A 24,217-nucleotide genomic window follows, 5' to 3' on the forward strand; every position below is an offset into this window, starting at 1 on the left:
AGAGAGCCATGCAGAGAATATTCACACTGATGGCCCCTTCTCAGATAAGATAAATAGGAGAGAATCTTTGAGAGAACTCATGCCTGCAAGATAGAGACAGAGCTAGACATGGGAAGAGGAAGAGCTACACAGGGAGAACCTTGGGCAGACAATTAGAAGGACAAGAACTTAGCGTAGTGAGGAAATAAAAGAAAGGATGTCCAGGCAACACTAGGTGGGTCTTTATAAATGGGAGGAGAGGCCCTTGGTCCTATCAAGGTTTGATGCCCCAGTGTAGGAGAATGTCAGGGCAAGGAGGGAGTAGTTTGTTGGGTGAGAGAGCACCCTCATAGAACACAGGGAGAGGAGGGATGAGATAGTGGGTTTGCAGAAGGGAAACCAGGAAAGGAGACAAAATTGAATGTAAATAAAAAAAATCCAATAAGAGGAAAAAAAGAGTTTAATGTATACACAAAAACTTCTTGTTATTTTACTCTCCAGTAGTTATTAATACTAGCATACTCATTAGAGAATAACTGATGTTTTGAGGCTTTTGACTATGTGACAGTACAATACTCCACATCCATCAACTCAAATGATCAGTTCATCCATGCAAGATAGATGTTATCATTGTTTATACTGAAGAAACTATGGCCCATAGCATGACAACTTCTCTAACGTCACACAGGCAGTGGCACTAAAGACCCTAGACCATCTGGCTGAAGTTTTCAGCCAAGCCCAGGGACACTGCTCTTCTCTTGAACTTCAAAGGCAAGCAGAGCATGCATTTGGATGACAACACTTAGGACCTGGACTCCTTCTGATCCCTAGCAATTGCACCATTGCACTGAATGTAGCAGATGCTGGGATGAGATCCAAATGTCTCACAAAAGCAGAGGCTTTTGGAAAGCCGATTAGAAGCAATGTCTTGACATCAGTCCAGGAAAAGGCCAGAACAAAGATGTAGGAAGGTGTCAGAGTTGTTCAAGTATAAAAAGGAGGCTGCTCTATCTGGTTTCTATTAGCTGATGTGTTTATGTTCCCTGGAAGGACCAGAAGACAAAGGCCAGAAGAAAGTAGAAAGAACTGGGGAATGTAGAACTAGCCTCACAGGAAACAGATATTTTTAGTGATTAGTATAATGTTCTGTTTCCTAACTCTGCAGGTCCAATAAAATACTGCACAGGAGACAACAAATTCATTTTCTAAGCACTAAAAGAATTTCTGCCATAGTATGGGCTTTAGCACTATGGGTTTAACAACCACCTCAAGGTCATTGCTTCCTTTCCGATTTCTCTTAGAAACTATGTGGACAGCATCATCTGTGACATATCTCATCTCTATCTACTGTCCATTATGTTCCATTACCAGTACTCCTGTGTCCGTCATCCAGTCACTTAACTTTGATGCTTCTTCAGTCTTGATATTGATCCTAGTTGTGTGGCCTGGCAGTTCATCTAAGTGTTGTGGCTCAGGCCACTGTCCTAGGGTGATGGCATGGTTTGCTGTCATCTGAACCTCCCTCTAGTCTTGCTCCAGGATACCTTTTACTGCACTAGCTGTCTTCCCATTTGTAATACCTTCTTCCTTCACTCTCATCTTTCCATAGCCCTGCCTGCCCTCCTTACGTAGTTTCACAAGGTATCTGTCTTCAGGCCCTTGCCTCCCTCTCTAGCCTCATATCGTTCTTTAACTCTTACTTATATCTTCAACATGTTACTTATAACTCTTGTTCCTAAACAGCTGTAGTTGTTCTTTACCTGTGTTGTTTTGCCAAAAATATGAGGCTCTCTTTGTGGCTCTAATTTTTGGTACTTTTACCTTTATTAATTTTTAGTTATGTCTATCGATTTGGGTGTTGGTGTGTGGGTCTATGCATGTGGACCTAGGGGCCTATGAAGGCCAGACTTATTGGGACTGAATTTACAGTTAGTCATGAGTTGTTTGATGTGGTTGCTGGCAATGGATCTCAGGTCCTCTGAAAGAGCAGTACATGCTCTTAAACATTGAGCCATCATGCTAGCTCACATTTTTTATGTTTAAACATTAAGTTTAAACCCTATTTTCCACTTGAAGTTACTTTACCATTCTGTGGTAGACAGAACATCAAAGCCCCCACAGATGTTTATGTTTGAATTTACTATGCAACTACCTTAAATGACGATGACAATCTTGACTCATCTGGCTGAATCCAGTGGCAATCCCTTGGGTAAAAGCGAGTAGCTATATACGTAGAGGTCAAGGAGAAAGAGAATGAAGCTAAACACGAGTGACCCAGGTTAATGGATAAGGATAAGGAAAACTCTGTTCGCTCAGGAATTTGGTCATCTGCAGGATTTGGAAAAGATAGGAGGGCAAAGCTACCTGACAATGACAACCTGTGGGAGGAAAACAACCCCGAAGATGTCTTAATTCTAGGACTTCTATCTTTCACAATTAGAAAATGAGTTTGTGTGAAAACTCTAAATTTGTGGCAGTTTGTTCGCTAAAATTATGTAAATTCTCTGCTTCTCTTCTCCACTACAAAGTAAAACTGGTCTTTCTTTCTTTAAGGTTCTACTTAATCCTATAAACATTAAATAATTCATACGTCCATCTCTTTTGATGATAGTATAAGCTTTAAGGGAAGATACTGCATCGTTTGCATATTTATGTATGATTATAGGACTAGAACATAACTAAGTATTTATTAATTCATTCATTAACTTGTTCATTCCTTCTGCCATTCAACTATTCATTATTATTGAGTACTTGATATGCAGAAGAATCTAGATACTGCTAGGCTTCGTTACTGCATTGAATAGCAAAGCTCAGAAGGGTTTTGGCTTCAAGGAGCTTATATTTTGATGTAGGAAACATTGATTAAAAGCCATGAAGATAATTTGACTTCACTGAAAGATGTATAAAAATAGATAAGGACATTCAGAGCAGAAAGAATGTCCTGGAAGACAGGATGGCATGGGTTTAGGATCTGTGCAGACGGAACAAAGTGTGTTTAGGGACTGCACTAGAAAAAGTAGTGCCAGAAAAGTTCCACAGGGAGGGATGAGGTAGAAAAACAAGTAGGTGCTCCATGCTATGGTGTCTCCTTAGTAGGTAATCTGATAGTGTGCAGTTATGGTAAGCCCAGAGCTACTTGGGTAGACATTAGTTCAGAAATGATACTTTGTGTATACACAATAGTTTGAAGAAAGATACAGACAGTATAAGAGTTTGAAACAGTACAGATTTTAAAGGATGTTGCAAAGCAGAGGGGCCTAAGGATGAAAGTGGAAAGAAGTGGACAGATTAGGGGCTGTTTTGAAGGTTAGAGTCATGATATTTGACACTGAGAGGTAAAGTAGGAGTCATGTCAGGTGACTTTGTGAATGAAGGGATACTGCATTCTCCACAACTTCCTGTGATGGAAACCAGCTAACAGGATTAACAATGCTAGAGAGTGAGTGGAAAAGGCAGGGTCCTTACAGAGTCCCTACCCCAGGTCCCAGGTATGAGGCAGTGTGACCGTAGTAAGTCCTTCTTTTTAAAGTAATAGTGACAATTGTCTGTTTTAAAGGAGATGATTGCATGAAATGAGAGATTTAACTCAAGGCAGGAAGTTTTGAGGATACCCACTTTCCCTTTACCTAGTCCAGTGAGATTTGGTTTATCCCCTAAGAAACCATGGCTGACATCTTTGTACTTGTGGACATCAAAGTATGCTAGAGGAGAACATTTCCTACAACATGAACAATGAGTTAAGCTAAAGCATAATTCCGTGACAAATATATTGTGCCTCACTAAGGCATGGTAGGACAATGGAAAATGGAGGTATTGTTGAGACATGACTGCAGAAGACAATGGTTGGGATTGAATCCCAGAAGTGGGTTAGAGTTTAAAATTAAAAGAGATGGAGAAAATGTCATGTGACTGAAGAAAGGGAAGCAAGCGCATAGTTCTTAATGCTGAAGAAGGACCTTGCTTTGTTCAAGTGTGGAAGTTCAAGTTGGTGCACAACTTGAACCAGTAAGTTGAAACCGAATCAGAAAGTATGGGTTTGGAAAGAGAATGTCTGCTTACTGCATGGAGCATGGAGGCTATGGTAGGAAGACATTGAGGAGGAGAGAGGAGAAATGGATTAAATGAGAGAGAAGATACTAAATGAGTTGTGTGTGGAAACTAAAAAAAAAAAAGGAGCAATATAAGTGATTGGAAGTCAAAGACTGAGAGATCTTTCCAGAAGGATTCTCAGGGAATGTGATTGGTTTGGAGAGAAGGAAACATGAGATGAACCAGGGCTTTTGTTTAAAAGCAGTAGACAATTTTTAAAAAATAAAAATGGCCTACACGGAAAGGCAATCAATAGGTCTGCTTTGGGAAGTTCTACAATCAGGTAAGATGCAGATAAGCAAGTATGTGGATTCTAGAAGTCACTTGAGCATCTGGAAGTTGGTACAAATGGCTGCTGGACTCTCAGCTCTGCTGGTAAGAGGTAGGATCATTTTATTCAGTCCTTAAATCATGTTGACCTTTTAACTTTCTTTGGCTAAAACATCATGATCAAAGTGACATGTGAATTTCAAACCTGAGCCCTAAGTAGCCATGAAGCTTGAAACCTGCCTAGTCCAGCCCACTGGATGATGGGAGATAGGTCACTCAGTCACCCTCATTTTCCTCGTAGACAGATAACTAACCATTAGAAAGAAACCCATCTTATCAATTGGAAAACATGACTATAGATATTCCAGTGAACAATTAAGACCAGCAGACATTCAACCCGGCATCAGCCAGTCCAGATTGCTAATGCAGATTATTGATTTACATACGCAATGTAGTTTCAAGCCATTGTATTTTAAGAAGGTTTGCTAGGCAGTAAAGGTTAAAGAATAGATAATATTCAAGACAGACTATGAAGAAAGAGATGAAGCAGACAGTGTAAACGATGTAAACTGAGCAATTTGAGGACACATTAGTCTATCTAATAGATAAACTTATTAACTGAAGTAATTTGACTACTCAACATATATTAAGAGTACAATTTAGTGGCCCAAATGCTAGTGTTTTCCAAAAAGTTACACCCATAACTAGGATGAGATGAAGCCATGTGAGGATATTTTTCCATAAGAGGTAGTTTGAAAAACTACTCCCTTTTGAGTTAACAAAAGCAATAACATTAAGTCAGCTACTGGTAGGTGTATCAGTATCTTGTCTCCCACTGTCAGCCATGCTCAAAGAACCAGCCAAGTGTGAGGAACTAGCAACACACTATGTCAGTGACTCACAGAGGCAACAGAGCCTTCTTATTTTCTGGACCAAAACTGGTGGAAAATTCAATGTGTCCATTGGACTCTGTGGGTCTGTGCAATCCTTCAGTGAGATTCCCTCCTCTCTCACAGAGGCCACACATTAAGACTTTCACTAGCAAGTGCTACAGTTTAATTGTGATTTTGCTAGGTTCTTTCACACTTTCCTCTTTTCAGAGGAAATCAGTTGGATAGATTAGATGTAGCACTTAAAGTCGTCTTCCAACTTGACTTACTTTATTTTAGCAACCTCAAGAAGCACACTCATTAAAAATGAACAGTCTGTGAGTCTCAGACACAAGCCTATCAGTAGGACAGGTGTCCCAGAAAAGTCCTAGGGGAAAGTTGTGACCCAGTAAAACCTTAACCATGAAAAGAAATCTGAATTTAATAGGCATTACCAGAAGAGAAAACAGCTAACTGGAATTGGAAGCAGCCATTGAGTCAGTTTGTTCAAAGGGAAAGCACTGAAGGTCCACCATGAAGCTAACTCTGGTCTTGGGAGAAATAAGCAAACGGGTGCAGAGAGTGGAGTGCCTCACATAATTCTGAGAGCTTCCAAGGAGAGGGAACTTTCGAGTGGAAGGTTACTGAGGGAACAAGGTGCCCAGAGAAGTCAGCTGACATTGATTCAGAATGTGATTTAGAATGGCCTCTTACAGAGCCATTAGCTTTCCTGGATCCATCAGCTCTGTTTCGTGCCTTTGTGTTCCCTATCGGAATGGAGTGGACTAAAGATTCCCAGACAACTTGATGACAAGGACTTCAAGACACGGTGGATGGCAGAGGCCAAAGATAAGCTGAATGGGCAGGGTCCTGCGTCTTGTTTGGAGGACAGAGCAAGCAGTGAGGCCATGGCCTGAGTGTGGACAGGTGCTTTCCAGACAGTCTCAGAACACCTAAAGGGCTAGACTTTGGTTTCAGTATGACCTGGAACTAAGACGTAAGCCGTCACCTGACTTGTATCACTGAACAAGTCCCTAACTACACCAGTTCTCCTCTTCTGGCCTTTGTGAAATGGCAGGTTTCCAATACTGGAAAATTTGGTGACTAAGTGTGTTCAATAGACTATACCCCATACTTGGCGCAAAGAAACCATACTTCCTTTCTCTTACATCTCATTTCTTTATATTTCTGAACAATTTTTCCAAATTATTTACACTTTATCCTCCAAGTTGGCCTTAAGAGACTTCGACAGCCGAGAGCACTAGGAAATATACATTCCAATTGGTTGTCATGTATTCACTCAACAAGCATTCACCGAGCGTTTCCTCTTCAGAAAACACCATGAAAAGATGAAACCAATGATGCTTCAAATTGAGAAAACCCATATGCAGAGACAAAATGGAAGGGACATATTATTTTTTCTGCTTTTAATACAACTTGCGTGAGTAAATATACAGCCCAACTATTGGACTCCACTCACTGGGCTTGTCCGAGCTCTCTGTGAATACTCAGCATATGGGGATATAATCAATCTCTCTCTCTCTCTCTCTCTCTCTCTCTCTCTCTCTCTCTCTCTCTCTCTCTCTCCCTCTCTCTCTCTCTCTCTCTCCCTCCTTCCTTCTTCTGCTTGCCTCCTTCCTTCCTTCTCTTCTTTCTCCTCCTACTCTTCTTCCTATTCTTCCCCATCCTCTTCCTCCTCCTCTTCTTCTTCATAGTGTGGCCAATCTGTGCAATGCGTATTTTTTAAAGAGCAGTTATAAATTTAAATTTTTTATTATTCCCCCGTGTCCAGCTATTTTCATTTTAACTGTCCATCTTTTTTGTTGGTGGTGTTTTTTGTTTTGTTTTATTTTTTGTTTTTATTAGCTGACCGCATTAAAGGACCTGAAGTTGACATGCCACTCCGTAGGCACCTGTCTGTTGGCTCCCAGAAGCTCCTTGTATTAGAACTGTTATGAGAGTGGGAGGAGACTGCAGCAGAGTGTGAAGGGGACAAAGGCAGGGCTAATTATAAGGGTAGAAAGAGTCCATTGTTCCTCATGTATGTAATTCAGTGAGAAATTAGAACAGTGAGTTCAGACAATTAACAAGGACCTTCCAGAGGTCAGGGTAGGTATGGCTTGCCTGGGACCTGTTTATCTTTTGGTTGTGCTGGAAGGAGGAACATGGGAATTAGATGTGCTGTTTCATATTGAAATGTGGTAGCTGTAATATCCTCTTTAGGGGGCCATAGTTTTATTTGTAGATTTGCTGTTGAATGAAGGGGGTATCACCTTTTCAAATTACAACCTAGACACTTGGCTGATAGACTTGACTGGGATGTCATTACATTTTAATCCAATAGAACAAGGCCATTCTTAGGATTAGAAAGCGAAGCAATCAACTAGTGTTATTTGGATTAAGTGCTTTAAAGTCTACTTTTAAATTTAGGTAAAGAAGCTGTGTGTGGCACTACATGCCTCTTGAAAGTCACTGGATTGTTACATGTGCAAGGCTAGCCAGGGTTATATATTGAATCACCATCTTTAAAACCAAAGGAAATAAACAACAAAAATGCTGTAACAATCTATAATCTAACAAGTTTTTTTTAACACATAAAATTGTCTTGAAACTGGTGCTGGATACCTCATAGGTTATTTTTTGTCTTTATATTATTTAATCTCTCTGCATGCTCAACCTTCTCATAGACAATAGTAACATGTTAAATGCAAAATGACCTGACCACATTCTCACAGTGCACAGCAATTACAACACACAGAGATAGAGACCTTCACTACTCAGAAGGTCTTACTTTTCTCCCAGGGGAAGAATTTTAGAAACCTTCATCAAGTAGGCAGAGGTCCAAGGTCATATTACTTTGAAGAGACAGGGTCTGGGCTACATCCTGGGTTTTTGCTCACTAGCAATGAATCTCCAGTCAACTCTCCATGACCCTCCTTGATGGAAAACTCAATAAACAATTCATTTGATTTCCACCCATGGAGTCATTGCTGGTATCACATATGAAACTGTCAAGTCCTCGGTGTCATGAGCCTGCAATAATCACAAACTCTGTGGGAAGGTGGAAGACACAGGACAGATGGTCAAAAAGCTTTGAGTTAATTCAGATATTTAGAGTGGGCCAACTTGTCATCTATAAGAAAACCTAAAGGAAATGTCAAAGAGTTCACATAGTTGAAAGTTGTAATTAATGTGCCGATGCGTAGTGTGTGCCTGTGCCTGTGCCTGTGCCTGTGCCTATACATGTGCATGTGCAGCTATAGATGCTGGTGGTGGTCATATGTCAATGCCATGTGTTTTCCATAGTCACTTTTGACATTGTCTTTTGAGAAAGGATCTCCCACCAAATGGGCTTCCCATCTCACCTAAATTACCAGGCCAGCAAGCCCCTGAGATTCACTTCTCTCCAATGTTTCTCTTGTTTTGCATTGGAGTTATAGTTGTGCCTCTGCATCTGGTGTTTAGAAATGTAAACTCAGGTCTTAAGCAAAGCAGGTTAGTTATAGGCTGATCTATCTCTCCAGCCCTCCCCACACACTTCCATTTCTGCTCTAAATTTTCAGCAGTAAATGTATTATTTGAATGAACTTAGGGAAATAAATATTTAGAAGAATAGTTCATCACCCCTCCTGGTTTTATATTTTTCCTATAACACTATCAAATACTTTCATATCTTTATATTTTGCTCCCTTTTCTTACTCCTCCAAGTCACATACATAGTTCCTAGTACTTGCAAAATTAGTTCCTTGCACTTAATGGAAATTCTAAGAAATATTTGCTGGATGAAGGAAGGAAGTGAGAAGATATCTGTGTTAAATTAAACATCACTTCAAAAAGATTCAAAGTGGGTTTGTCTTTATATTTAATCTTCAATTTCACAGTTGTCATGAAAATAAAGAGAAAGAGAGTCGTGGCTGAAAATCCATTCCGTTTGATAACTAATAACACATTCTGACTTATTAAAGGGGATGCGGCATATCTTCTGCCATCGTCAGAAAAGCTAGTGCCTCCTTCCTCTCATCTCTGTCCTCATTTCACAGATGAAAAAAAAAACCTGAGATTCAAAAAAGGAAAATGTTTCAAAAGTTGCACAGCTAGTAGTGAACAAAAGCTGGATTTGATCCCCGAGTGCCATCTGAATGCAAGTTCCACATGATCACTCTTTCCCAGGGAAGACAAATTCAAATTTAAATGTAATCTGTGTAGTGGCTGTCCAGTAATGTTGTGGAAGTAATCTCATTTCTTTTCTCTGGACATCCCTAATGACACCCGAACCACAAGCCAGTAGAAGGGTCACCATCACACAGTTCTGTGGAGAACTGGTATGGGTGGATGGCTCAGTGGTTAAGAGCACTGGATGTTCATACAGAGGACCCAGGTTTGGTTTCCAGTGGTTATAAAACATCCAATACCTTTTTTCTCATTTCCGAGGACTCCCACATATATGTTTAACATATATATAAAAGAAAAACTCACACACATAAGTAAACATAAGCTAATTCTAACAACATGACAACATAGTGATTGGTCCAACCTCAGACTGCTGGCACCCTTGGTAGCAATTATTTTAGCAAGGACTATCTTTTCAAAAGATTGTCTACAATATTTATTTTATTTTCATTTTTTTCCTTCAAACTCAGCCTATAAATATCAACTACTAAGAGTGCACTATTCCTATTAGAAAGTTCTGTGACTCTTGCCAAAATGCCACTTCTCTTTGTAGATTATCTCTTGGATTGCAACTTAAGTTGACAATGTATTTACTGCACTGCACTCTTGTCTTGGATAAATACCTTAAGAGAGGTACTCAACTGTCTCCTGAAACCAGTTTTCTTCTCAGTGACTGAACTGATGATTGTACCATACCTTTCGTATTTGCTGCCACGCTAAAGAGTCTATTTCTAAGCTAAACATTGTTTTAAATAAAGGATCTAGGTGATTTTAATGTAGGCATTCTACAGCTAACTGATCTCACAGGTAATGACAGGCTGGACTTCTCCATAACCTTTCTCTTAATACTTCCAAATCTTGCTGGAGGAGTTCTATTGACCCTGTCCCTGGTTTTGAGGAGAGCTATCATCCTAACAGATAACACGGGGTAAAAATCTGAGGTGAGATGGCTGCTCTTTTATTAATGAGACATGAGTTGTGTCTCAAACTAAATGAACATTTTGGAATAAATTATTTCTGTATGCAAACTATTACTGAAATTGGTATTGGTTTGAGGGTCTTATTTCACATTTGTATTAATAACTGTCAAAGGGGCCTCTTTTAAAAGCTAAACGTACATTATTTCTTCAGATTCTATGCATTACGAGTACAATTTCCTCTTGCTGTAATAAAAACAACTGAAGAAGAAGGAAAAAAAAGTAAACTGGGCGAGTCAAGCAAGCGAGCATGCAGAGTCACAACCATCGGAAGCCGGAAGCTTGAGCCATGTCCCTGTCTAGGTTTGAGCTTAGAGATTACTTCTGATCTTAGGTACAGAGTAGAACTGGACAGCATGCATTTATTTGTTCTTTTTAATCTGTCTCTGTCTCTTTGCTGTGTGTGTGTGTGTGTGTGTGTGTGTGTGTGTCCCATCTGCATGTGTGACTATGCCATGGCACAGGACAATCCTACATAGTTCATCTCACCTTCAGCTTTGTTTGAGATGATGTCTCCCGCTCTTTCCGGTGTTATACTGTAGGACAGCTAGACCATGAACTTCTGTGGATTTTCCTGTCTCTGCCAACCACCTTGTTGGTAGAATGACAGATTACAGAAGAACACCATTGCACCCTATTTAGCATGAGATCCTGGGATGCAATCTTAGGACTTCATGCTTATACAGCTAGTCATGTATCTACTGAGCCATCTCTCCAGGATGGAATCCCACAAAGCATGCTGTCAGTCAGCTCTTTGAGGGATAGCAATAGTACTTCAGCCAATGCCTGAGAGCTTAAGTACCACCTCTTCCAGTAGCCCCAAAGGGTTCCCTTTTATCTCTAGCAGGAATCATTATCCAGAAAACATTGTGTGTCTTAGAAGCTGCACTAAACTAGACTAAACTAGAAATTCACAAGTACAGCTGCTTAAACAAGACCACAGAAAATGACATAGATAAAAAAAATCAATCAATATGCAAAGGTGGAACTTCTAAGTTGTGCCCCATGGCTGGTCCTCAGTTACATGCAATTCTCTTACTCTGTCTGAGGTCAAATCTCCCTTGCCTGCCTTTCTCCCAGAATCTATCCTTCTCTGTGGGATGTCCTACAGAGATATTCTAATTCTGCCTCAATTCACTGGCCAATTATCGTTTTTCTGAAAAGTGAATATTTTTACACAGCACATAAGAGATTATCTTTACAACTGCTGGTTCAGGGAGAATTGTTCTTCCCCAGGGATGGATCCTTTAATTGGTACCAAATGGTCATTCAGGAAAGCATGCACATACAAGCAACATACAAGCGACACTCAACAGACTCAGCAGGATCCAGGTTACACTTAAAAATTTGTGAGTTTATACTATTCATATCTAACAAAAGTAATTAAAGAAAGAGAGTAATGCATTCAAGAGGAGCAGGGAGAAAGAGGGAAGGGAACATAGGAGAGGTTGAAGGGATCATATAATTACATTTCAACTTTTAAAAATGACAAAACAAAAGTCAGTCCAGTCACTATTAACTCTATTCAGCCATGGATTAGATGTCTTTTATTCTTCCTTTCTACCAAGGGCAGGGACTGGGCATGGAATATTTTCTATCAGCTTTTCACAGGTTATCATAGTGGGAAGGAATTCAGTATTAGGATCAAATACAACTAAGGCACAAGTCACAGTCACCACTTAAACACTGTGGGCAATTGGCTAAGCATTCTAGTGCCTTTAAAATAATAGCAGTGATCCATCTCATGCTGTCTGGAAGATGCAAGGTACACAGCACAGTGCCTGTAAATAATTCTGCGCAGATGTTAGCCATGTGAACTCACTGTTTCTCCTGTTGAGTCATTTCCATTCCAAGAATCTTGAATTCTCTAAAGGACTCTATGCTCTTCATATTCAATGGGCTCTAATCCTCTCCCCTTAAATTCTATGGCAGAACTGTTACGGGATTAAATACATTAATATGCATGAACACTTGGAACCTTGCCTATCATATAATTAGTACCCAAGATGGCTCAGCTCTCATACTTAACATTTACTATAATAATAATTAGTTTTCTAAGGATTTTTAAATGTGCCCCTCAGCCAGCCAGCGTATGTCTTGTGATGGTGCGGACTGCATCCATTTTAGTTGCCTCCAAATACAAACCCTCACTGTCAGTACCTGGCACACAATTGCCTCCCATAAGTCAAAGGATGGACAAATGAATGAGTATAAATGCATGGCTGAGTGAATAAGCATGCATTCTTGCCTTACTGAGGAGATCTCAGAAACAAAATCATAGAGAATCCCCAAGAGTACAGTGCCAACAGGAATGGGGAGTGAAATTACCTTAGAGAGGTAGCTGGTCCAGGGTGCTGGTTAGGAAAGGAGTCATTGAAAACCTTAGATGTGGAGTCTGAAGTTATGAGTCGGAGAGAAGTGAGCAGAGGAAAGAATCTTGGGAAATGACTGCTAGCAGATAATAGCCTTTCAAAAATATGAGCTAAATAGATTTATCTGATCAAATGTGTCTGGGGATGTTTTGGTAAATAAAACATGAGAAATGAAAAACCTTTGAATTTCCTGTAGAAAGGGCTAATGAGTAACCTGGGGAAGGCATCTGGGTTTCCCCAGTGTGATATGAATTCTCAGAAACTGCTGGGCCATGGGGAGATAGGAGAGGGTTTAAAGTCCTGCAGCATTAGCAGGAAATGGACTGAGGTTCAAGGTTATATCAATCTCCACAGTTACAAAGGCAATGGCTTGAGCTAGGACTGGTGGGGGCTGGAAAGGAGGTGGAAGCTTCAGGAGCATCCTGTGTGAGAAGCAGATCTCAGGGAACAGCTTTATCCATATTGCATTTGGTTGTATTATAGTTACTCTCCAGTAATGGTGCTCTGTGTTTGAAATCTATAATTCGGCATCAATCTCCTCTGAGAGAGAATGACCCAGCGAAGCATTTCCAGGCTGCTTTAGACCCACCCAATAACCACAGTTATTTTCCTGGTAAATGGGGAGAACATTTCCCGAAAGCTTGTACACTCAACTGAGGACATCAGATGAAAATTAATAGCAAAATGGACACAGAGAACGAAACAATGGTGTTGTCTGGGCCCAGGCAATCTCTAGAGGACTTTCCCATGCACTCTTCTGGAGTCTGTGGAGGAACTCGTTACTGAAGAGAATGAGGCCTATATGCACCACCTATAGCCAGATATACTTTTCCTTCAGGGTCTGTATTTATTTCCTCTTGTGGCAAGTGTAGTGCTCTGAGACAATGCAGACAGAAACCATTTTCTCAGTAATTCTCCAGGATAATTCACCTAAGGCTTTATATCTTGGAAAACGCACCAAGGGTCCAGGAGGTTCCCCAGAACCTATAGACAACCCAACAAGGGCCTGGATATCATGTGATACTCGGGGAAGGGCCTGCTGCTTTCTAAGCTCGGGAATAGAAAAAAGTGACCTTGCAAATCCTACCTGCTGTTGGTGTGTTTATATGTCTACTCCTCTGCCAAACTTCACCCAGGAGCACCCTGCCTCTTTTGCCTCTCACGAGGCTGAGGTTTGATTAAACCAACACCTAAAGATGGTTAGGTGCAGCCATAACTAAAAGTCTTTCCCCTAGACATCTGCCTGCAACCCTAATACACATTTCTTTTATTAATGTACTCTTCCTAACTTCTTGAGAACTTCATGCATGCATACAATGTAGTTTGACCAACCTCACCCCTCCTCTTCTTTTCTTTCACATCCACCCTGCTCCTTCTTAACCCTCCCAGCTTCGTGCCCTTTTTATTATTTTAAAATAACATATCAAGTCTAATTTGTATTTACCATATATGCATCAGTGTTGGACCATCCACTGGAATATAGTTGGCCTATTAAGAAGCATATTCTCGGGGTTGGGGATTTAGCTCAGCGGTAGAGCGCTTGCCTAGCGAGCGTAAGGCCCTGGGTTCGGTCCCCAGCTCCAAAAAAAGAAAAGAAAAAGAAGCATATTCTCAAAGAAAGCTGACTTTCCCCCTCGCAGCAGCCTTTAACTGTTCCAGCTCCTCAGCTGGGAGTGAGGCTCACGATCCCCTCAATTGCAGATAGCCACAGTTGCTGTTAATTCAGGGGTGCAATAACTCATTATATAGAAAACTGTTTCTCTCTGGTCCTCCCTGACTTCTGGCTCTTACAGTCTTTTTGCTCCCACTTCGACAATGGTCTTTCAAGTTTTGGATTAGACTATGTGTAATGGACCCCACCCACCCCATTTGTAGCTGACCTCCCAGACACTTATATTTGTGCTTTGGCCATTTGTTGAGTTTCTATGTTAATGAGCACGTGCATCTCTAGCATCCAGCAGATCCATGAATCCACAGCCTTCCATTTAAGACATTTTAGTACATTATTGGGCTAGAAGGACAGGAAGCTCAGCTCTGCTGGTGTCTTTCCTTTGAAGTGAATTCTCCATAGGGTCCTGGGTAAGTCCCTGTGCTTTTTGTTTTGTTTCGTTTTTCTTTCTTAAAGAAATTAAGTCGGAGTGTTTTGGGGACATGAGGTTGAGGCTGTAATTTGTTTCCTTTGGGGACGGTTACTCACACAAGCAGGTCTAGCTTACATCAAAGCCTATGCTTTTTGCACCCTACAACAAAGGCCATTGATGCCCCTAAAATGTGTTTCTAAAATTTGTCACTTTATACCCAGAAACTCTAAAGACGGAAGTTGATGCTGCTGAGATAGGAGGACAAGCCTTTAGATACCCACCACCCCTGCCATTATCACTCACTGGTAAAAATGGTCTTTACTGCCCAAAATAGCCTGAAAAAGAAAATGATACACTGTAAATATATCTGCATTTTCATTAAACATTATAATTTTGAATGATTTTGAGAAAAATATTCACGTTAGTGTGAATAAGTTCTACTCAATTTTGACTGTAAGGGTTGAGACACATAACCAGTTTCTTTCTTTTTTTTTTTTTTTTTTTTTGGTTCTTTTTTTCAGAGCTGGGGATCGAACCCAGGGCCTTGCGCTTCCTAGGCAAGTGCTCTACCACTGAGCTAAATCCCCAACCCCACATAACCAGTTTCTAAATGTCTGCTATTCATTTGCTAAAGGAGTTATATTTTGATTTTGTCCTATTGGTTGTTTGCTAGAACATAATGAGATAAGATAAGCTATGCAGAGTAGTAAAGTATTACACCAAAGGGTAGTGACAGGTAGAAGCTTACAGATGCTCCAGTGCACAGAAATAAAAGGTAGTGAGTGGGAAAGGCTTACAGCTGTTCCACTTGCCTCAAATAAGCTATAGCAAGCCTCTTGAGAAAAATGCATATCTAAGGATCCTAAAAGTAAATGAAGAGCTGCCACAGGAAGAGTCAGCCAAAGGAAACTGTAATCGCCAAGTTTCTGGCAGTGGTTCTCATCTGATACCAGAGCAGTTTGGCAAAGCCTTTTTGGCATTTAGGTTGTCTTAGCTTAAGGTAAGAGGTTGCTACTGACATCTAGTGGGTAGATCCTATGAAAGCTACTCAGTGTCTCACAAAAGAGATTTCAGAGCAATGGACGATCTGGGGAACACACTGATAGAGCTAGAATCGCAAAATCTTGGACTATTCAACGTTCCTGAGGTTCAGAAAAGAGTGCACCTTGTTTTTCCCATGACATCAGAGAAGGTCATTCAACAACTGAATGAAGACCAAAGAAAAACAGATAAACCGAGTAAGACATCTGGTTGTCAGGGACCATATCAGGGCCTGTCGGCACCTTCCCATTTGCTTTTCTATCTTCTTTTTCTGGCCTCTCAATATTTCTCTGTTCTTTTCTCTCCCAAGAATTGAGAAGGAGGAAAATCACTGTCAACTGTGACGCTGCCCAGGAGAGGCAAAAGATGCTTGTAAGACAAGCACAGCGGGGCCTCTTCCAGTTTTCCCTCCAAAGCACTCCGGTCAGCAGACTACAATCGCATCAGCAAACCAGTAGATTCCTTCTTGTTCCTTCCCTAAGCATGAACAGATAAGACCAATAACACATATTCCCTGAAGATGTCTTACCAGACTAGCTCAACTTTGACTTTCAGAAGATACATTCTGGGATGTGAACTAAAAACTAGGCTTAGGTGAGGAATGGGAAATAAAGGCACTTGGTTCTGGAAATAAATGTGTTACATCTGTTCACCACTGTCCACAGCTCACTCAGTACCCAGGGCATGCTAAGTATTCTTAAATAGTTGTTAAGTAAGAGGTAGCCTGGTGATCGACATTCCAATCCTTTCCTTAAATTCAATTTTTAAAAAACCTATATCTCGCCATCTCTTCAAAGGACCATGATACCTGACTATTTATTAACACTGGCCAATCTCATCGTCAGTGAACTGTTTTGTGGGGCTCGAAATTATCTTTCCAGAAACTAGTGGCATGCATTGGAGGGACCCTTCAATGACTTCCCATCAGGACTTAGGGTAGAGGTTATGTTAGCATGATCAGTGTCAAACATTATATAAGCTCCATTTCTCTGTGGGGTGGTGAAAGATTAGGGTGCTTTCACTTCAGCTCATCCCTTTCTCTATTCTTTCAAAAATATATAAAGAAACACACCCATGATCAAAAACCTCCTCTAAAGGATTGAGTTGCTCTTGTGCTGATGTCAAGCTCAAAACAAAAAGTGGTTCTTACATGAAAACCTAGCAAGAGCCCTGCTCCATTTGCACACTACCCTATAGTGAGGTTGGCGAGCTTCAAGACTTCTCCAACACCTCTTGTCTTTACACCAGCCACTTTCTCTATATGTAAGGGGTTCTTTTTAAGCACTGAATGATCGGTATGTTTAAGGACACACACCTATAGCTAAAAGAAAAGCAGAAGCAAACAGGTTGGGTGGGGTAGGATTCAATGCCGTTATTTGAGACTTAGTGATCTCTCTCAAGAAAGCAGGCTGAAAAATGATTTCCTTTATAAACTAAGATTAGTTTTTCAGAGATGGCATACATTTGATGAGCCCTGGGGCTGAGCCCAACGTATTTCCTTAGAGCAAAAGTCTCTGTTTGGTGGCTCTGGCTACATTTAGATGCCTCATAAATACTCATCAGAAAAGCAAAGCAATCCACATTTCTTTACTGGTGTTGGCTCTAATACTACACTTGCTGATTAAACCACAAGATTATGTCTTATTCAAGAACAGGAGAAGAGAGACTACAGAACTGTGTTGTTTCTTCCAAAGTGACTGTCAGCTTAGGAACATTTCACTGTGCAGTGCACTCTGAGCTTTTAACTGCCTAACTGCCTCTGTAAGTAGTAGCACGAAACCACTACTCATTAGTCAGCAGATCACATCAGAAAAACCCTCAATATTGTGATCACTTCAGAGTTTAACTCTGGATGCCACCAACGTATTTGTATTTGTTCCTTTGCTTTCTTATATCCTTTTGAGTTTTGGTAAAATGTAGTAAAGATAACCTGAGCTAGCTAGACTTTATTCTAGCCACATTCTTATGGTTCAGAATCCTCTTAGGTAGAACAGAAGACAATGAAGTGTTTCCCAGAGCTACGGTGAGTGCTGTGCCCTGCCGCTGTGCCCTGCCACCATGCTGCTGCTTAAAGGGAAATTTGAAACATCTTGATTTTGTGTTAGTCAAAAATGTTCCCTGGAAGCCTTGTCTGAATTTTATTGGCTCAGACGGATTTCAAATGCTCAGCTCAGTGCCTGGGTGCAAAGGACTCGGGGTTTCAACTCTGTCACACTGCTCAGCTCCAATATCGGCAGCTGTGTGCATTTTTTAATTACCTGGCTTGCAGAGAAGCAATATTTTAACTGAAGAGCTTTCCAGTTAGCCAAAGAACAGAAGGAAATCACAGGGGCCACAAAAAGGAAGGTGAGAATTCTATAAAGTTCTCCCAAGTGAATCGATTCAATTGGAATTGCCTTTTGTACTTTGCATCCACGAGAAGATGGGTGCTCAGAGACATTGATATTTCTAAATGTTCTTGGCATCTTTATTTGGATTCTTTGTTCGAAGATTGAAAGTCAGGGGACAGATTTGTCTTGCTCTGTTACAGGGATACCTTAATTTAGCCACATCTGCATATTGTCTCTCCCCAGGCTGGCTTCCTTTCCACATCTTGGTAGCTGCACAAATTGAGTGGTTTTTAGGCACATAATTAGCCTGGAGTTACAAAAGCACAGTGTGAGGAAAAGGAGGTTATCTATTGTCAGGAGAAGAAAAAATACCAGTGGAAACAAGCTCTGTTATTGTAATGTGCCTGAAAAATCCCCGTGGCCTTTGAGTGTACCACAGGTTATGCTGACATGGTGAAGCCCTAACTGGAGGATGGACATACAAGTCACTCCATCTCATGGCATCATTGTGTCCTCTCATCAAACTGCACACCTTCTCTTTCTCCATTTTCCTATCTGCAAGGTTGGCAAGTGGCATTACCCTCTTCTGAAGCGCTATGAAGACTAGGAGAGATAAGCCAAAGAGTGTATTGCAAGCTGGACACAATCAAGGCCTTTTCCATTTCGCTAAAAGGAAGAGATGATTTCGTTGTGGAAACAATTCAAAATCCTTCATTATTTTTGTTCAACATAACGTTCGGGTTTTCATTCCTTAAAATAGATTACAACCAACTTTTCTGGACACGGTACTATCAGGAGGGATACAATTAAAACCATGTAGACGGATCCCAAGTCAAACTGATGGTTGATGACCCAACTTATTGAAGTTACTCAGGTCCAGTTGTCCTCCCCGTAGCTTCATGTATGGAACCCCGAGTCTTTCATAATAAGCAGGCAAAGAAGAAAACAGACACTTGTGGGACATCATTCCCTCAAACTCTGCTAGTTAGTCTTGTGGATTAGCTTCACCTGGTGACAATCCTCATTAACAGCTTCTGACTTTACATGCAACTTGTCACAGCTGGCTCTGAGGGAATGTCATCCAAAGATGGACGTAAAGTGGAGTTAGGGAGTCGGCTGTGTGTGCTGGAGAGAGGACAAGGCCTGCTCGCTGCAAATGCTTTCCCTCAGCTCAAGCCAGGCTTATTTAAGTATGCCTACCTGCTAAGGCATACTTAGTTCCTGTAAGATATATGAGCTCTGCAGTTATTATTGGGAACATATTTGCTGGAATCAGACACTATAAATAGTTAGGTGAGTTTGAGGGAATTTATTTTTGAAGCTATAATAATCAAAATTCAGACAGATCATCAATAGGAGCCGCTCTTCTGGAGCACGCAAGTAACAGGTGGGCTGCAGAGCTCCCTGAAGGCAGCACCCAGGAGGGTCGATTCATTCCTGGGTAGATGTCACTCTCTCCTTAGCATTGGTCTGAGACTGTGTCACGGTCCCCCAAAAATTGAAAGTCAAGAAGAATGTGTGCCTCAGAGTCCTGGTTGGAATTCCCAACTTTACTTTCAAAAATCTCTAAAAATTGCTAGGTTTTCCCTTATGATTCAAAAATGCCCTAACTTTTGTTATGAATACATTCTCTAGTTCATTTACTTTGAAAGAAAGCCATGGAGATTTGGTGCATGGCAAAAAGAAAAAAGATTAAAGCATGTTTGTGTCCATTAGCACAGTTCGTTGCCTTAACACTTGTATCTACTATAATTATATTGATAGACTTTCTCCCAGACTTCGGAATCAGGAATAAAGGATTCAGGCCATCCTCTGCCTCCATCTAACCAGCTGATGCACTTCGAAATCATGGATTTAAGCAGATGTGACCAGACACCCGTTCTGAATCAGTGTGAATTAAAGAACAGCAACTTTTCTCCTGATTAGACTGAGCCCTGGCCACACTAGAGCCAGGGCTGGGTTTCTGGCAGATGGTGGCACAGACACACATATAAGACAGTGAGGAAAGAAACAATGGCCACTTGAAGCCCAGCTATTCATGCAATGCGAGAGATTTACAGTATGGATACTTTCTTTTTTTGGTATAGAAATTCAGTTCTTTTAATGAACATCTCAGAATTGGAACGGTATCTCATTCCTTCACTGTACCTTGGTACAAGACCTTATGAAATTAACATAGTATTTGCAAGCTATTTAAGGAGATGAAGATATTCTCACTGTGATGCTGATGAAGAAACTTTAATTAAAATTATAAGCAGGTTGTAGCACAATGAATATACTCAGAACATTAAACGCTCTAAAAAGAAGGCTGAGATGGAATGGCATTACATTTTTATGAAGCTTAATATAACTTTGCTTAAATAGTTTCTTTACTGTGTTAAAAGAAACCCAGAAACCCAGTATATACTTTAGTAGCTAGCGTGAGAATTATACTACATAACCCAGACTCTTTGGTTTAAATATGCATAAAAGAAAGCAAAGTTAAAGGGGGAAAAAGACACCATCACTAAATATCTTAAATAATTACATTGGTAAAGAAAAGTATACAGCCCAAATGTACTTATACATACACACATACATACATATATATATGTATAAGTACATGTATATATGTATACATGTATATATACATACACAGAGAGAGACAGAGAGACAGAGAGAGACAGAGAGAGAGACAGAGAGAAACAGAGAGAGGCAGAGAGAGAGAGAGAGAGAGAGAGAGAGAGAGAGAGAGAGAGAGAGGCATATCAATAGAGATGAACTTACCGGAGCAAATATCACCATACACATTTACAAAAGAATTGATAATCCAACTTCCCTCTCCTGAAAAAAAATAGAGGCTGTCTCATACTAAAATTGAAGCTTTTCTATCCACAGCACCAGCTCTTGTCCCTCTCTTTCTGAAGCAAAGGAGGAGGACCAGAAATCAATGCAGAGGGAAAGTCAGATGCTATACCAATCAGATAGCAGCTTCTGCCTCCTTGCAGAGAGATGGGAAAACAGTCATATTAGTAGACAGTGACAGCCCACAGCTGACTACAGGAACCTGATACTCCCTTGATGCGAAGCTGGCTGCTTTGTAGGGAGGAGGTTACCTCCGTTTTGTGCACTCCCACACTTGGCTCTCTGCTCACAACTGCAAGTGCAGGGCTGCTTTGCACAAGCACGCTACATCATGAGCAGAGGCAGGCACCGGCTCCCCTCTTACTCAGAGAGCCCCCTCCTCTTGCAGCCACAGCGCTTAAAATCAAACTGAGAGCTGAACACAAGCCAGGAACTTGCATGTGGACGGTACAGGGAAGCAGTGGTTTCCTTAAATCCTCGGGAATAGATTTGCATACGTGAGGCAAATGTATGTGTGTTTTTAAAAATTGCCCTTGTTTTTATGGAAATGCATGGGTGATACCCATTTGGGAAATTCATGCACTGTCCATAAATAATCGTTAAGGTGATGGCACCGGAAGACGGCTTTTCAGGCTCTTGGGACTGTGGAAGGGACAAATTACAACTTGGTGCTCGTTCACTATGCTAGTGTTAATGAAGACGGGTGAAAATCACAAAATTAAAAAGCTGGCAGAGGCTTAAGCAAGAGCCAATTTTTTTCTTTCCTTTACAGAAAGAAGTGGTACTCCTTTCTTTAAGGGGCAGTAATCTTGGTATCCAGAGGATGTGTCCTGGGAGGGTGGGCCAGTGTTCACAGAGAGACTGTTGCAAGTGGCAGGCCCTCCTCTTGGGTGCCTTGAGAATATTGTATAACCCTCTGAGGATAGTGTCCCCTGAAGATCTGTACTAAGTCACAAAGGGGATCCTGCAAGCCTCTGCTCTCTCTGCCGTAAGTGGGCCCTCTGCTCAGCACAGGAAGAGGTCTAGTGTCCCGGCTTTGTCTATTGCTAACTACTAATGCCCCAACAGATATACCAACACGGTGCCCTGTGATTAATCCGTGGTTATTAATCCAGAATATGCACTGGGTCCTGTTTGTCTCTTTCTGTTTCTGACTACGTCTCTTTCTTCTTCTCACCTAGACATGTGGACACACCACACGGTAACCCTATCGTCAGTTATTTTTTAGCTCTACTTTTGTTCCTGTGGGAAAGGGGAGGGGCAGGACCAAAGAACACTGGCCTAATGTGAATAAGAGTGAAGCAACCTAGAATCTTCGGCTGCTTCCCCACTCACTGGGAGACTGTGAGAAGTGGCAGCCTTTTCAGCTCTCTGAGCCTTAGTTTTCATTCTGTAAAATGGGCACACTAACATTTCACAGTTCTTGGTAGGGAGGTGTAAAGAAGAAATGAAAGACACGGTGCTTTTAGATCCAAGTGTGTGTGCAGGAACTTTGGCCAGCTGTCTCTTTCTCTCGGTCTTGCTCCCTTGTGCTTTGTTCAGCAGTACTGAGGCTAGAACCTAGGGACTCAGGCATCTTGGGAAAGCATGCTAACACTAAGTTCAGATCCAGGGTGAGAAGGATGAGATCTTGTTCCCAATGTATAAGCAGGTCTTCAGGGCACTTAAACTTCTTAAATTTCATGAACCCCATGCTCCTTTGAAATTCTCAATGGATTCTACCCCTCAGCATGTGCACACATGCATATACACACTATCATGGTCACTGGCATGTGCTTATTGAAAAGTTACCACATCACAATGAGAGAAACTAAGTGAGCGAAGCCAGAAAAAGGCTGTCGACCACTAAGCACTTATGAATACATATGAAATGAGTATTTTCAGAATTACTGAATGTAAAATTGGTGGGAAGAATAATACCTCATGCCAAAGGACACTGTTCTGCCATGTAATTTGGAGCAGTTTTAAGAGGCCATTGTGCCAGCCGTGCAGCCATTGGGGATACCCATACCTCACAATTTCCTATCTCTAAAGGATGGCCAGTGAGCACCGATAATTAGCTTCGTATATGGAGAGACTTACTTCAGGTTTTAAAGAGCATGTTCTACATAACATTCATGGGCATCATTGACTCTGTTCTAGGTGGTCTTCTAAGTAGCATTTTCATATAGCACTTTATTTGGGCCTCAGAGTTCTAAAACATTTTCATTGTTATTCCAATTGACAGATGAAAAAGCCAAGATCCAGAGAATTATGTGGCTTGCCTGCAGGCACACGGTCAATAGTAAAGCTAATAGACGTAAGACTAGACCAATACTGTCAAACAATCCACTACATCGGTCCCATGGTGGTACTTAAAGCATTATCTTATTCAGCGGATAGGGATAACTAATCAGTAATCACTAATTCACTTGGAGACAAGGACCCTGTGAGACTTGGGAGCATGGCTGAAAAGGAAGTGCAAACGTGATATGCTGTATGATCCGGGGTATGTCCCTGCTTTGCTTGTGTTTCAGTTTTCCTCAGATTTCCTCTGGGTCAGTTTAGATTAGATAAGATTGCAAAGCTAATAGGTAAAGTGTGCTCTTCTGACTAGGTTTGCTTCCCCTAAGTGAGTGTTCAGTGGCCAGTTCACTGTTGCTCCAGACCAAGCACGCACATATTCCAAATATCTCCTGCCCATTATTAGCATCTCCTACTGCAATGGATTCTTAGTGGGTCCTGTTTAATCCCATAGTAGTCTGTAAATGCAGAAGTTACCCATAGTAAGTCCGGTGGGGAGTAAAGCAGACTTGACTGGGAATGACACTTCAATTATAGTCCAGTAGACACAAGAGAAATTCAAGCTCTTCCCTATGTCCCCAAAACCTCAAGGATCTGACTCCATCTACTGTTTTATTTCTCTTTCCTCTCTCTTCCACAAATGGGCTTTGCACTTGCCACCCTCTTGCCTAAAGCCCTGGCTCCTGAGAAACTGTCCTGCTCTCAGTTCCTGTTAGTCCTTACCTCCTCCTTTTGGTACCAGGGTCCCCTTTGACTACTAATCAGAAAGGAATCTTCACTGTCTCTGTTTAGCTATGCTCTCCGGATTAGCCTTTTGTTGTGTTCTGAGCTATTGCTTCTCTCTTTCCTCACTCCCTATCTTCCTCTTGCTTACTTTTGTGGTATTTAATTATCTTTCTCAAAGAGACAACA

General features: G+C 41.2%; 1 protein-coding gene across 2 annotated transcripts in view; it reads right to left on the reverse strand.

Annotated features, from left to right (window-relative positions):
* The window catches only part of Synpr (synaptoporin), a 326,780-nt gene that overhangs the window by 157,070 nt on the left and 145,493 nt on the right, over positions 1-24,217 (reverse strand). Inside the window, 1 exon segment of one of the 2 annotated variants that reach the window (NM_023974.1) lies at positions 20,945-21,230. The exons of the other annotated variant lie outside the window; for it this stretch is intronic. Coding sequence (NP_076464.1) covers positions 20,945-20,968 — 24 coding nt within the window. The 5' untranslated portion in view covers positions 20,969-21,230. 2 annotated transcript variants of the gene reach the window in all.

The sequence above is a fragment of the Rattus norvegicus genome, chromosome 15 (genome assembly GCF_021556685.1).
Source record: "Rattus norvegicus strain SHRSP/BbbUtx chromosome 15, alternate assembly SHRSP_T2T, whole genome shotgun sequence".
NCBI classification, from domain to species: domain Eukaryota; kingdom Metazoa; phylum Chordata; class Mammalia; order Rodentia; family Muridae; genus Rattus; species Rattus norvegicus.